The following is a 14,129-nucleotide window of genomic DNA, read 5'->3' on the forward strand; positions in this document are numbered from 1 at the left end:
ATTATTTCACTGTTTCTATCGATATAGTTACAGTTTGGCCTAGTGTTTGGTGAGCAAACTGAATCAGAAAGACTCAGTTTAAGGCTTTCTTCTAGCACATTTTAGCCATGTTGACATGAACTAATCACTTAATCTCAGTATGTCAAGGCAATTTATTAAAACTACAAATTATAGCCCAAATTGCAAATTTACATGACAAAGGAAGCTTTCACACCTTAAGTTTTCCTCATTGATGAAATCAAGCTAAAGCAAAAACTTGAAAATGTTGAGCACTTTGTTACATGCTTGAGGTATAAAGACAAAATAAAAGAGTTTCTTCCCTTGGGAGACTTGAATTTCTCTCTCTCTCTCTCTCTCTCTCTCTCTCTCTCTCTCTCTCTCTCTCTCTCTCTCTCTCTCTCTCTCTCTCTCTCTCTCTTTCTCTCTCTCTCTCTCTCTCACAGGTGCGTTCTTTCTTTCTTGCTTGCTGAGGCAATTGCGGTTAAGTGACTTACCCAGCATCACATATCTAGGAAGTGTTAAATGTCTAAGGCCAAATATGAACTCAGATCCTCCTGACTTCAGAGATGGTGCTCTAACTACTGAGCCACTTAGCTGCCCTGACTTACATTTTTCTGAAGGGATAAAACAGGGAGGCAAAGAAATAGAGATTGAGAAGCAGAAAGTGAAGAGGCAATACAAACAAGTAAGAAATATAGGCCATGGAATTTTAGGAGATTAACAAACCATGAGACCAGGGTGTATGAAGGTACCTCAACATGGATTTTGAGATTCCCAAGTAGAAGGACAGATGGTGAATTAAGTTAGTGGCTCTTAATCTTCCCTTTGGAAATCTGGTGGAATGGGCCTCTTCTCAGAATAGTAGTTTTATGCATTAAATAAAATATATAAGATTACAGAGGAAAGCAATTTTGTGTAAATTAAGATATTTTACAAATTCATGGATGTCAGGCTAAGAAATGTTGAATTACCTAGTTTAGTATTTTATAGATAGTTTACCTAGGTACTGAGTTTTATGAGAAAGAAGAAAGAGTTAGCCAATGAATCACCCCACACTGGGAAGAGTTGGGCAGGGATGGAAAATCCTCTCAAAAGATCTAAGTTTCTAAGTTTCTAAGAGCAAAAGAAGATGGAAAGAATGTGAAAAGAAAAAAAATTGGGCGTGATTCAGCTGTCATTAAGATAGAAGGCTTTTGTTAAATAATTTCCTTTGAGAAAAAGACTTGAGAAGGAGGTATTACATTTGTTGTAATTCTTGTGGCTTCTGAGATGATCTTACCAAGTATTACCCAATCAACTCTACACCAACACTTCTTCTGAGACCTCTTTAGAAAATTAATTGTCAGCCATGAAGTATATTATGGTTTGGAGCAATAACCCAAAATGCTGGTATGTGAGACCTCAAACCCCAGCTTTCTCATTTTTGCCCTGTGGAATGTGGACCAAATTACTTAATCATAGCTTAAGTATACTTTGTAATTTTTATGATTTCCTCAGCATGCTTAACATATATTTATCTACCAGACTTAGCTATATCTCTAAGAGTTATATAAAGACAAGGTTAATTATCCCCATTTTACAAGCAGGAAAACTGAGAGACTGGGAGGTTGTGACTTGCCATAAGTCAAAGGGCATTGCTACACAACCAGGACATATTCCCTGGTCTCTGTTCTTTTTCCACTATATTTGACCTCTCTCTCTCTTTTAAAAATTATGCTGATCTACCTCATGGAATTCTGGTATGCAATAACAACAAATAAAAATGACTGTGTGCCTTTATACACATTTATAGTTATTATTATTACAGTAATCATAATTAGTGTCCTGCTGCTTGATAAGTATAAGCTCAGAGGACAGACAAACTATATCAATTCAACAAATATCTATAAAATGCTTTCTATGTGAAAGGTTCTGTAGTAAATAAAGAATGAAAAACAAAGATGAAAAATCCACAATACTCAAGGAGCTTTCAAACATATGTCTATATAAAGGAAAAAGAACAGAAGGGAAAGAGAAAGATAAGAGATAAGTCTCCAATAACTGCAGCCCAAATTTCAAAAGTTGGTAAAAGACATAGTCCTGTGGAAGATTCAGAGACAGGAGAAAACATTTACTTAATAATATCCAGTAAGGCTTTTTCAAAGAAGCAATATTTGAATTGAACTTAGAAAATTTAAAAAAAAAATTTTTTGTCAAGGAAAGATGAACAGAGAAGGTTATTCCAGAAAGAAGAAAAAGTATGAACAAAGACAAAGAGAAAGGAAAGCATGAGGGGTGTGTTTGGAAAACAATTAATGTGATGGTTTGGCTAAACTAAATGATCAGAGGACATTATAAAAATCTAACTTCTTATAAGAGGACCCAAGATGTGATAGTGGGAATTGTGGGATTGAATAAGATTACTCAGTGCAGAAAAAAAAAGAGAGAAGGTCTTCGACAAAGACTTGGAAAATTGGTATGTTCAGGATTGAATCTTGCGAGATCTTAGATATCACTGAATCTAGCTCCTTCATTTTACTGAGCAAAGTAAAGTCCAAAGAGATTAAGTTACTGACCCAAAGTCAGTCAGATCACTTACTTATCTAAGATTTCGACTCTTGTTTTCAAAATCCAAAGCCACAACTCTTCCTTGAAATCAAGGATTCTTACAAAGGAAGCAGGAAGAAATTGTGTACGGAAAAATATGGTAGAATTATGTTGTAGAGAACCTTAAATTCTACATTAAGGAATTTAGCAAAAAATTGGGCTCTGGTAAACAAATGGCAACTTTGAAGGGTCTTGAGCCAGGGAAGTACACGATCAGAGATATATTCCAAATTACTCTACTATTTATATAGAGGATAGATTGGAGAAAGGAGAGGATGCAGGCAGGGAAACACATTTGTAGAAATTTCAGTAGTCCAGACAACAATACTAATTGGTCCAGACCTGTGATTTCATCAATGTGGGAAGTTCTTAGTGATCAGACATGCTCCGTTGAGGAAAATCGTCAAGTTTTCTGCAACTTAGAGATTTAGAGAATGATTTCAAGTCAAGTTATCTGCCTAAGATGCCACAGCTATAGGTATTAGAGGAAGGACTTCAACCCAGGTCTTTCTGACTCCAGAGACAACTTACCACTACACAAATCTGCCAAGTATTAGTTATAGTAATAGTAGTTGGTGGTAGTGGTAATAATAGTAATGGTAGTAGGAACAATAGTAGTACCAACAATAGCAGTAATAGCAGCAGCATTGAGAAATAGTATGGATAATGATAAATTATTGTTTTGTTAATGATAAAATAATAAGTAATAAATGACTAATTGTTTTACATCCATTTACTCTTTTACAACATCCCTTTGAAGTAGATTCTACAGGTTTAACTTGCTCCATTTTACAGATGAGGAAATTGAGGTCCAAGGGGTTAAATAATATTAATAAAGTCACACAACTAATAAAATTTCATGGCATTGTGATAGTAACTGGAGTTTTAAATGAAGATGACAACAGTAGGAAAGTGAAGGAAAAAAACTAACATGAGTGACACTATGGAATTAGGTCTACTAAATTTGGCAAGTGCTTGAATATAGCAAAGCAATGTCTAAGGAGAAAAAGAGACAAAAATGACAATGAGATTCCAAGACTGTCTGAAAAGAGGGATGCAATTAATCAAATTTTTTTTAAAGATCAAAATGAGCTATGTTTGGGGAATAGCTGGGGACTTTAGGGATGGATTGAATTTGAGGTACTTCTGGGATGTTCAGGTGGAAATGTAGGCTAGAGTCTGAGAGGGAAATTAGGGCTATATTGGAGAAATAAGGGTAGAGATGTGATAGTGGAAATTGTGGGATTAAATAAGATCACTCCGTGTAGAAAAAAAAGAGAGAAGGGCTTAGACAAAGACTTGGAAAATGAGTATTTTCAGTATTGAAGAAGAGCCTGTGGAGACAAAGCACAAACAACTCACATTTGGATAGCATATTACAAAATGCCTCCCTCACAATAGTCCTGTAAAGTAGGTTGTGCTAACATTGTCATCTGTGGATCAGAGATGGTTGATAATCAACATGAGAAACTTAGAAGCCTGTAAGCAATTGTTTAATATTTTGGTTCTACTTCTCTCTGAGGTTTTTGATAGGCCCATTGACAAATTCACTGAAAGAATCCACCAGGGCATGTCCACTGTTAGAGACTACAGGATATGTCCTTAAATGTGAGAATATATTCTTGAACTCCATGTTAAAAATCCCCTGTCCTGCAACATTTTGTCCAGATCCTCTCCTTTCCCACTCATAATATGGGCACAGGTAACTACAATATATCACCCCACTAGATTATAACCACTTTAAGGGGAGACAGTCACTTCTCACACTTGTATTCTCAAGGTTAGTGTTGTACCTTAACCATAGTAGGTTGCATTGAGCCCCTCAGAGATAGAAGCAAAGATATCAGTTTGAGTGGTAGCTTTGCACTCAATAGTAGTTTATGACCATGAACAAGTCACTTAAAAGTTTCAGGATTTCTTGTTCCTCATTCATAAAATGAGGGATATAAGATTAAAAGACTTCTCCAGAGTCTTCCAACTGTTAACATTCAGTGCAGTGCAAGATGTTCTGTATTTTGACTTCTACCACTGATTTCTATTACACAATTTATTCACTCAGTCACGTAATTGCATGCAAATGACCTAATCTTTAGGTACATCAAGCTTTTAGTCTATAAAATGAAGACAATAATCCCTGCTACTTGCCTTCTTCAGATGGCTGTTGTCAGGATTATCTACTAACTATAATAAGATCCTTTGGGAGTATAAATGCTATAGAATTACTTAGTGACAAAATGAAGAAAAAATAATAATCAGTGGGATGAAACATTGTAATAAGACAAATAGGAGAGTCTTGCTGTCAGACAACTTGACTGGGAGTCAGGGAATGTAGATACCAGCCTTAGTTCTGCTACTACATATTTTCTTTTAGATAAGATACTTAATATCATCAAGTCTTGGTTTCTACATTTCCAAAAGAGAAATAAATATCTGTCTGCTTGAGATGGAATATTATACATAATGAAGCCTAATGGTCCTTTGAACTCTTTGAAGAGAGGTACTGTATAACCTAATTATTATTTATGATTCTAAAAACTGATTATATAAAACAACAGAGAATGTATGCTGTACAAACATGGACAAGTTAAGTTCTGGAGGTGGTTATAGTAAGGGGTATTCTGCTGCCAGCTCATACAAACTTACCTGAGCTGGTTATTAATTTTTCAACTAATATTTACTCTTCACAAACTGGCAAATGCTATAAATCAGAGCTTGGTGTATTCTGTTGATTGTCTAAACTTAAGAAAGTGATGGGGAAAATATTAATATACACTGAACTTAAAAGTGTTTTGTGTAATGGTTTGTTTTTTTCATAGAGATTATTGTTAAATATTTGCCAACATAGTCCTGTTCCATTTATTTTATGAATACAGTAGTTAGGCATTTATCACAAGCCAATGCCACATGGCAGATGGTTCTTGACTAGTAACTGAGAAATAATAAGAGGAAGACAGGCAATAAGTGAAAGGGGTATCATAGTAATGTGGTAGTCTGGGAACTAATCAAAGGAATGGAGATTACATTACATAACAAAAGACTGGTAAAGGGCTTTTAATATTCAGGTGGAACAGGGCTTCAATTCATGAAGAGAAAGCATGTTTCTGGATTTAGCTATCCTCAGTGACTTAGGAAAAAATCCTGATTATGCACATACACATGTAGACACACACACACTAGTTTCTTTGCCTCTGTCTCAGAAAATTTTTAACAAAGAGGGTATGACATACTGCAGTGTTACATTGGCTTTATTTCTTATTCTCAGCATCAACGGTATCATTACATTCTAACTCGCCTATGTTAAAAATGAAGAAGTCACACTTGAACTTATCAGAAAACTTTTATATTTCTAAACAATTATCTTGCTAAGTATGTGGGAAGCACTTTAGTACAATGGAAAGAGAGACAGATCAGTCAGAGGACCAAGATTCAAATCCTATCCCTGATACTTTCTACCTCTGTGACCTCGAACAAACTATTTCACCTCAGAACCTCAGTTTCCATATTTGCCGGATGGATTAAATAACCTCTGAGGTCCCTGAAAGTTCTAATTCTAAGATTCTATGAGTGTGTATAGCCTAAATATGGAATAATCTAAGAAATCATATAGGGAGTATAACCTGAGAAACTTCCCAAAGTTTTAACTTCAACTAAGTCAAAGCTAAGTAATACAACTGTAACTGTAATTCAACCAAATTCCTTGCTTCCCTTTGGCTGAACAACAGATCCTCCAGGGGAAAGGAGAAAAAGAGCAAGAAACAAGCATTTATTAAGTGCCTATTCTGTGCCAGATACTGTGCCAAGCACTTTACAAATATTATCTCATGTGATGCAGGGGGTTAGAACTATCTTTAATTAGTGTCACTGTTGAAGCATAAAACATGATTATAGGGAATGAGGAGTCCTTGTTTTAAAACAAGTGCCTACGCCTGGCATAGGCATTTGCAAGAGCTAAACAACAGTGATTGCATTGTGTTAAAGTGCCAACTTTTCCTCTCCAAACGTAGATGCTTTCATTGAGAAGTCGATTTAGTCTTTTTGCTATTCCTCAATATTTAGAACAAAAGTGTTCCTTTAAGTATTGTAAATTTCACACCTGGCCCATTGAAATGGGATTGCAATCAATGACACATCATTAAAATACACAAATAGGAGACAAGCTTTTCTGCTTACACTTAATTATATCCATAGTTCTTCCAGCTCCCTAGGGATTCTCTCTGCCAGCTGGCAATGGAATGACATTACTTCCATTAGCTCACCAACATCTTCTTTAAGCAGTAATCTTAAGGATTAAAAATTCCTTTCTAAAGACATGATTAAAATATAGATTTGGAACCTAAAGTAATATTCTAAGAGCAGAAACTTTTTTATGAAATAGGAAATCAGAAATGCAGATTACCTTATTTGGACTTTATAGGTACACAAAAAACCATAAGTGATAAAGAAACATTGAATGCATGTTTACGACAAAGATTTTATTTTTTCTTTAAATTTTAGAAGTAGGAAGGAGATAAAGAAAGAAAAAATCCTATTAATTGAAAAGTAAAATAAAGTTAGAATGAAAGAATTTAAAGTAGCATAAAATTTGTTGTAAATCAAAGCTGTAACTTGATAAAGGGCTTTGAGAACTTTATACAGAACATCAAAGAGAGGGGTTCTTGCTCCTCCCTAGAGTTTTTTTTTAATATTTTATTTTCCTCAAATACATGTAAAAACAATTTTAACTTTTTAAAAACCTTTGAGTTTCAAATTCTCTTTTCTCTCTTCCTCTCCTACCCCTCATTAAGAAGGCAAACAATTTGAGGTGAGTTATGCATGTTCAGTCAAGTAAAACATATCAGTATGTTAGTCATGCTGTGAAAGACAACACAGACAAAAAAAAAAAAAACAAGAAAAATAAAGAAAATAATGAAGTTTGTTTCACTTTGCATTCAGACCCCATCATTTCTTTCTTTGAAGGGGATAACATTTATCACCACAAGTCCTTCTGAATTGTCTTAGATTTTTGTATTGCTGAGAATATCTAAGATATTCACAGTTAGTCATTGTGTAATACTGTTATTGCTATGTATAATGTTTTCCTGGTCTCACTCATTTCACTTTGCATCAGTTCATGTAAGTCTTTCCAGGTTTTTCTGAAAACATCTTGTCATTTCTTATATTAGTATTCCATAATTTGGAATTCCACAGTTTGTTCAACCATTTCCTAATTGATCCCTTCAGTTTCCAATTCTTTGTCACCACCAAACGAGCTATTATAAATATTTGTGTACCTATACTCCCTATGCTTTTGACAGGGGTTGACAATTTCTCCTCAAGATCATTGACCCTAGGTAGCCATAGAAGAATCTTCAGGTAGACAGGATCACCATAGAAAAAATGCATCTCCCTCCCCCATCCTGATACCTAAGTCACTGGATCCAGTGGGAATTGATTATCTTCACATTGATTGACCTTGAAATCTGCTTTAGGCTTAGAGGTGGGGGATTAAAATCATGGCGACTTTCATTGACTTAAATCTTTGCCCTGATATGACTACTTCTCACCTATGCCACCCAGGATGGGTTCCCCTACTCTAGGAATGCTTGAAAATATTAATAATTAAGGTGCCCTGAAAATCTCAGGGTTTCTGCCTCTCAATCATTTTCATAAATTGAACTTTTTCCAGGTATTGGAATACCACTTTTCTGTTATATTGAAATTAAAACAAAATCATAGAAACCACCCCACATCCCAGCTCTGATAACTCCTCATCCACTCTCCAATTGTACATCATTCCATTTCATTAATTTCTTCACGAATACAGTTATGCCATTCTATATATGTGCGTATTTTCCCTCTCTTCTTAATTACAGCCTAAAGTCTGACCTCCTATTCTTTTTTCAGCTCATTAAAAATGGACTCTAAAATGTGTGGGTTCCCAACTTGTGTCTAATTGCATAGGACTAGGACTCTGGTTGTCATTGTCCTTCAGACAAGGAGTCACTCCCGAGGATGTCATCTTTAGCTTTGTTTCTTTCATCCAGGTTACTGTATCCAAGTTCTCCTGGCAAATAAATGTGACCTTCCGCAGATACATCAGATTACTCCTCCCTGTTTTACTCAAACTTCCTAAATTGTTCCTGTAGCCTCCCTTTAGCTTCTCATCCCTTTTAAAATTATCCTTTCCTTTATAATTAGCATTACTATAAATGCTGCTGCCTCTGAGTATAGTGCTCTCACTCAGAGGGGAAGGTCATTAAGAAGAGGAGGATGAGAGCAGAGGCAGTCTCCCATTAAGATTTGATTATGTCGACTTAAATAAGACAAAAGGTGGCCTCTTTAAAAACTGACCTACTTTGATTTAATAGGTTGTAAAATTCTCACCCTCCATTTCCTTTTCACTAAGCACTATCCATTTTGGGATGCATGCAAATCTATCTGCATTTAACTTTATATTCAAATCTGTTAGTATCTTTTCTTTCATTCATTTCTAGCTGGTGAATTATTGATTAACTAGATCTTCTCAAAATAAACTTCTGTCCTTCCCAAACCCATCCTGGCTACTGTTCAAAAGATCATAAATTTAGTATTCAAAAAGACCTTAGAAGCTGTTCCCTTACTTTATTGATGAGGTACTCAGGGAGGCAAAGGGATATATGCTCAAGATTACCCACGTAGCAAAAGACGGAGCCAGGATATGAACCTAGTCTCTGACTAAATCCTGCACTTTCCTCCCTTTATTTGTTTCCCTATAAACAATTCATTTACCTCTTGCTCTGCTATCTATGTGCAGATTTTCTTTGCTTTTATGATTTAATAATGCATTTATTAACCTCCCCATGGTTGAGAGGTGGAAAGAAGGAAGGAAAGAAAGAACTAAAATAAAAGTTTAAGGGAAATGATAGAATTTATAATATTCACTTTGTCTAGATGACAGGGGTGTGAAATTGTGTTTCCTTTAATCTGTAAAATTGACACTCTAAAATTGTGCATCCTTTGATCTGTAAACAAGGAAGATTTGAGTCTCAGGCCCTCGGGGGAAGCATATCTCCCCAGACAAGTTAAGTAGTGTCATCTAATGAGCCATTTCTAAGGCAAATCACCTCCTTTGATAGCTGATCTCTATTCAAATTCAGACTGAAAAAGCCCTTCAAAACAATTTCATTTTGATCTGCTCAAACCACACCACCACCACCACCCCTTCCAAGATCTGCTCATATAATAGCTTTCTGTTTACTCACTTCTTTGCAGAATGTCCTTGCCCCTTGGTATAGCTGCCTGTCAGGACCCTGCCCGCTGAGAAGACATTCTCTTCTCAGTGCCATTCTCCATTTCCCTAACAGAACTTTGCCACTATGAAGTCAGTCTCTTAGCAAAGCTGACTTCTCATCCAACAATAAATTTCCATTTTTGCTACCTAAAATTCTTTGGGTTCATGAATTCTTTCACTAAGAACCTGCGCCTCTGACCAAAAGGGGATTCCCACAACTCTCTGCCTGCCACTAGAACCCCATCATCAATACCTCTTTTAACTCCACCCTCACCTCCCATCATTTTATTTACTTATTGTCTTCTATCTTGCCACAGAAACCTTGAAGATTTTTTCTTGCATAATTTCCTGTTGGCAGTATTACTTCATGTATCTTGAAAACTACTTTCAATTCCTTCTCACTTATTCCCTCCCTACTATTTATCACACTGATTTGTGAATTCATGCATACTTCTTTGCTTCAAGGCATTCCAAATCTGTATTTATTGTTTCATTTCTTTAAAGGTATATAGATTTTATTCTAAAATACTGTACTCTGCATGTGGATGCTCCTCTGAGAACAGACCAATCAGGGTCTCTATTCATTCTAATCCTCACTTTCCACTCACCCCATCTGAATCTTGTCAGCTTTGTTTAAAAGTCAAACACTTCATTCTTTGGATTTGGTGTGGGCAAGATATGAAACTGAGAAGCTTCCTCAACCTCTTCAATCCAACAATAAGATCTTTGAAGATAAGGAGGATAAAGAGGGAGGAGCACAAGAGAGTCATAGGTTGAAAAGGAACAACCTAGATTTCTAGGACAACAATGGATAAGGAGTCTTGAAAAAAATCTTAATAAATTTGAAATCAACTTGGAGACATCAAAGGGCATATGCCTTTTAAAGTCCATTTTTTACATCCAAATCTTTAATCTTTTTTGCTATATGTTGGGAGAAGAAAATACTAAATACTATGAGAATATTCCTAACAAGTAGAAAAATGTATATATACATTTTTATTATTTATATTAAAAAATGGAAGGTGAAGGAGTGCTGGGGAGAATGAAGATATAAACTTATTTTTCTTATTTTAATTTTCTGCTTTTTTTTTCTTTCTAAATGAGCTTAATTCAATGGGAAAAGCATTGGTTTGGAGCCTGAGTACCAGGGTCCAAATTCCATGTAGATCTGACACTCTCTGTGTAACCTTAAGGACATCACTTCACTTCCCCAGGTCTTAGTTTTCTCACCTGTAAAATAAAGAGGTTGGACTAGGTGATCTCTGAAGTCTCTTACAATGCTAAATCTATTGTATGATTCCTATGCATCCGTGAATTTATCTTGCTAGTCAAAAACAATTGACCAAACTCTCAACATAAAACTCAGGTTAAATATAAATGTTTAACCAGAAAATCCAAGTTACTTTCAGGATGTGAAATACCACACTCAAGCCTTATTGTGATTTTTAACTTGGGGAAGAGGACTGGAGGAGGAAAACAAATCACTGTCTCATCAATCTTCTAGGATTTTAAAGTCAGAAAGGACCTAAGCCATAACAGTTCATCAGACTGAGTCTATGAATCATTTCTAGTGAATTTATTTGAATTTAGTAGTGGATCCCTGATAATTCCACTCACCAAGATGAATTAACCTAATCTCCAGTCAATTAACATGCATTTAGTAAATACCTACTAAGTGCCAGGCTCTGTATTAGGCCCCAGGAATACAAATACAAAAGTGATACTGTCCCATTCTGATAGAGTTTCTTTGAAAATTTCTAAAATTATTTATGTTACAATAGTATAAACATGATGAAATAAAAATGCCTCACTGATAAGGCTTATTTTAATTTCTCACATATACATTTGAAAACAAAAAAGCACTTCAGCTTTTTTTTTTTTTTTTTAGGGCAAAGAGATAAAATCCTTTTCTACTGTGAAATGAAATAAACAATAACCATCCTTCCCACCACATAACTATCACTTGTAACCATTCGATTGCCTTTCCAAAGCATAATTATTCATGATTTCTGGGCAGAAATAAGTTGACCACTTGAAAAGAAAAACTTCAATTCAGATATTTCTTTCTTGAGATGATTTAAAGGGCAATTTCAGGAAATATTTTCTATAATACATATATACATTAGTGTGCCAGGTATCCCTCTAGCATCATTTGTCCTGTTTTAAATTGAAAATCATTTAAAGTTTAAGAAGCTAAGAATTGGGATCATCTTACTTACCGGTACATCTTTAATCAGCAATGCAGAGGCCCTGAGGAGTGCCTGAGAACTACAGCCGAGCCTTTGCATCCCAGGCTCTGTGAGCTAAATGAATTTGAGGGAAGAAGTCACTAGCAATTTAAATGGAACTAGTCTGACTGGTCTTGACTAAGATAGTTGTGATTGGCTATGTGACTGACTAATAAGACCGAGTGAGGAATGAGAGCATATATATCATTTTGAAAGAACTCTCTGGAAGTGGGCAATTAGAGTAAAAAAAAAAACACCCTCCCTGAATTTAAAAAAAAAAAAAAAAAAACTAATAGGAAAACCCATAAATTTGGGGGGAATTATGGAAAATTCACATCACCCAATCATCATGTTGGTAATATAGAAACTGAGGCCCAGAGAGGTAAACTGCTTAAGGTTGTAGCTAAAGCTGGTCCTGTGGATTCAGTAGTGACCCCTTTGCACAAATATTTTCTATTCCATGTTACCTTTTAAAAAATGTGTTGGGGGTAATTAAAACACGAATACCCATTTCCTCCTAAGAGGTCAAAATGTTTCAAAGATTCTAAGCCCCCCATACATCCCTTTCATATACCTTTGTGACCTATTTGGAGTAGGAAGGGGAAATGTATAAGGAGGATATGATATGTTCATGCATGTATGTATATGTGTGTATAATACACTTCTTAAAATCACTTTTAAAATTTTGCTTTAAAAATTAATGCTTCAGGGAAGCTAGGTAGTAGAGTGGTTAGAGCACCAGCCCTGAAGTCAGGAGGACCTGAGTTCAAATCTGGCCTCAGATACTTAACACTTCCCAGCTATGTGCCCTTGGGAAACACCTAACCCCAATTATCTCAGGAAAAAAAAATTAATGCTTCTTTTGTTTTCTTTCTCATTTTTTCTCTTTTTGATCTGATTTTTCTTGTGCAAAAAGATAATTGTATAAATATGTATACTTATATTGGATTTAACATATATTTGAACATATTTAACATATATTGGGTTACCTGCCACCTAGGGAAGAGGTGGGAGAAAGGAGGAGAAAAACTAGAACACAAAGATTTTACAAGAGTCAATGTTGAAAAATTATCCATGCATATGTTTTGAAAATAAATAGCTTTAATAAAAAATAATAATAATGCTTCTACTTAATTAACAGACTAATGGCAAGCCTGACTGAAGGAAATTAAATGTGTATACAGACACAGGGCTCGTAACAAGTTTGGATTGCAGGCTACCTGTAACTGGAACCAAACTCCAGCAGATGCCCAGAAAGAATAGCACTACCTACCTAGCAGTACTTACTTTAAAATGTTATGCCTTCTATTTATGCAAGCATTTGTGCACTCCATATATACAAACATATACAAACTCCAAATATACAAACCATATCAGGTTTAGAGATATTTACTCCTTTTATACTTATGCTTCTTAAAAGCCCAGCACCCCTGATATACTTAATAAAAGAGAAAAATGATGTTGAATCATCAATACTGATTTCTTCTTGGTTTCCAAAAGCCCCAAATATGTATCGACTGTGGCTTTCTAATTTGTCAAAAGCTGGTTGTACCAAAAAAGGTTTTTTCTAAAAGCCAAAACAAAACAAAACCCAAACTTTTTTTTTAATTGTATAGTTTATGATTCTACCATTCTGATGACAGATGGTCTACCTTTGTTGAGACTTGTTAGATGGGTTTCAAATTTATTGCCTGTGACTTTTCTTCACCATCATTCAATCTACAAATTTGGACATGTTCTTAAGTGCTATGTGACAAAGCATATATGTTTCTGTAAACACAAAGAACTCTAAACATGTAGATGCAAGGAAAGAAAGCCTAGAAAGACCAAATGGGATGTAGGGAAAACTATAAGGCAAGGACAGGTGAATAGGGGCTCAGGAAGTGTGGACTTGGAGAAAATATTGTATTAACTAGATATTGACACGGCCAATAGTGACGATGAGACTGTGTTCCTTTTTTTTTTTTAAACAGACGCCAAGTCTTTTGCACCCTATATTTTATACTCTTTCATGAAATCTCTATTGAAAAAAGGAGAGATTCAGGTAAAGGGAGAAGAAAAGTTGG

General features: G+C 35.3%; 1 protein-coding gene across 1 annotated transcript in view; it reads right to left on the reverse strand.

Moving 5' to 3' along the window:
• LOC127540495 (transmembrane protease serine 11E-like) overlaps positions 1-12,663 on the reverse strand; it is a 64,111-nt gene extending 51,448 nt beyond the window's left edge. Inside the window, exon 1 of the mRNA XM_051965213.1 lies at positions 12,055-12,663. Within this exon, the coding sequence (XP_051821173.1) occupies positions 12,055-12,062 (8 nt within the window). The 5' untranslated portion in view covers positions 12,063-12,663. The remainder of the gene's footprint in view (positions 1-12,054) is intronic.
• Between the last annotated feature and the right edge of the window lie 1,466 nt (positions 12,664-14,129).

Source organism: Antechinus flavipes, chromosome 6, assembly GCF_016432865.1.
Source record: "Antechinus flavipes isolate AdamAnt ecotype Samford, QLD, Australia chromosome 6, AdamAnt_v2, whole genome shotgun sequence".
Classification (NCBI taxonomy): Eukaryota; Metazoa; Chordata; class Mammalia; order Dasyuromorphia; family Dasyuridae; genus Antechinus; species Antechinus flavipes.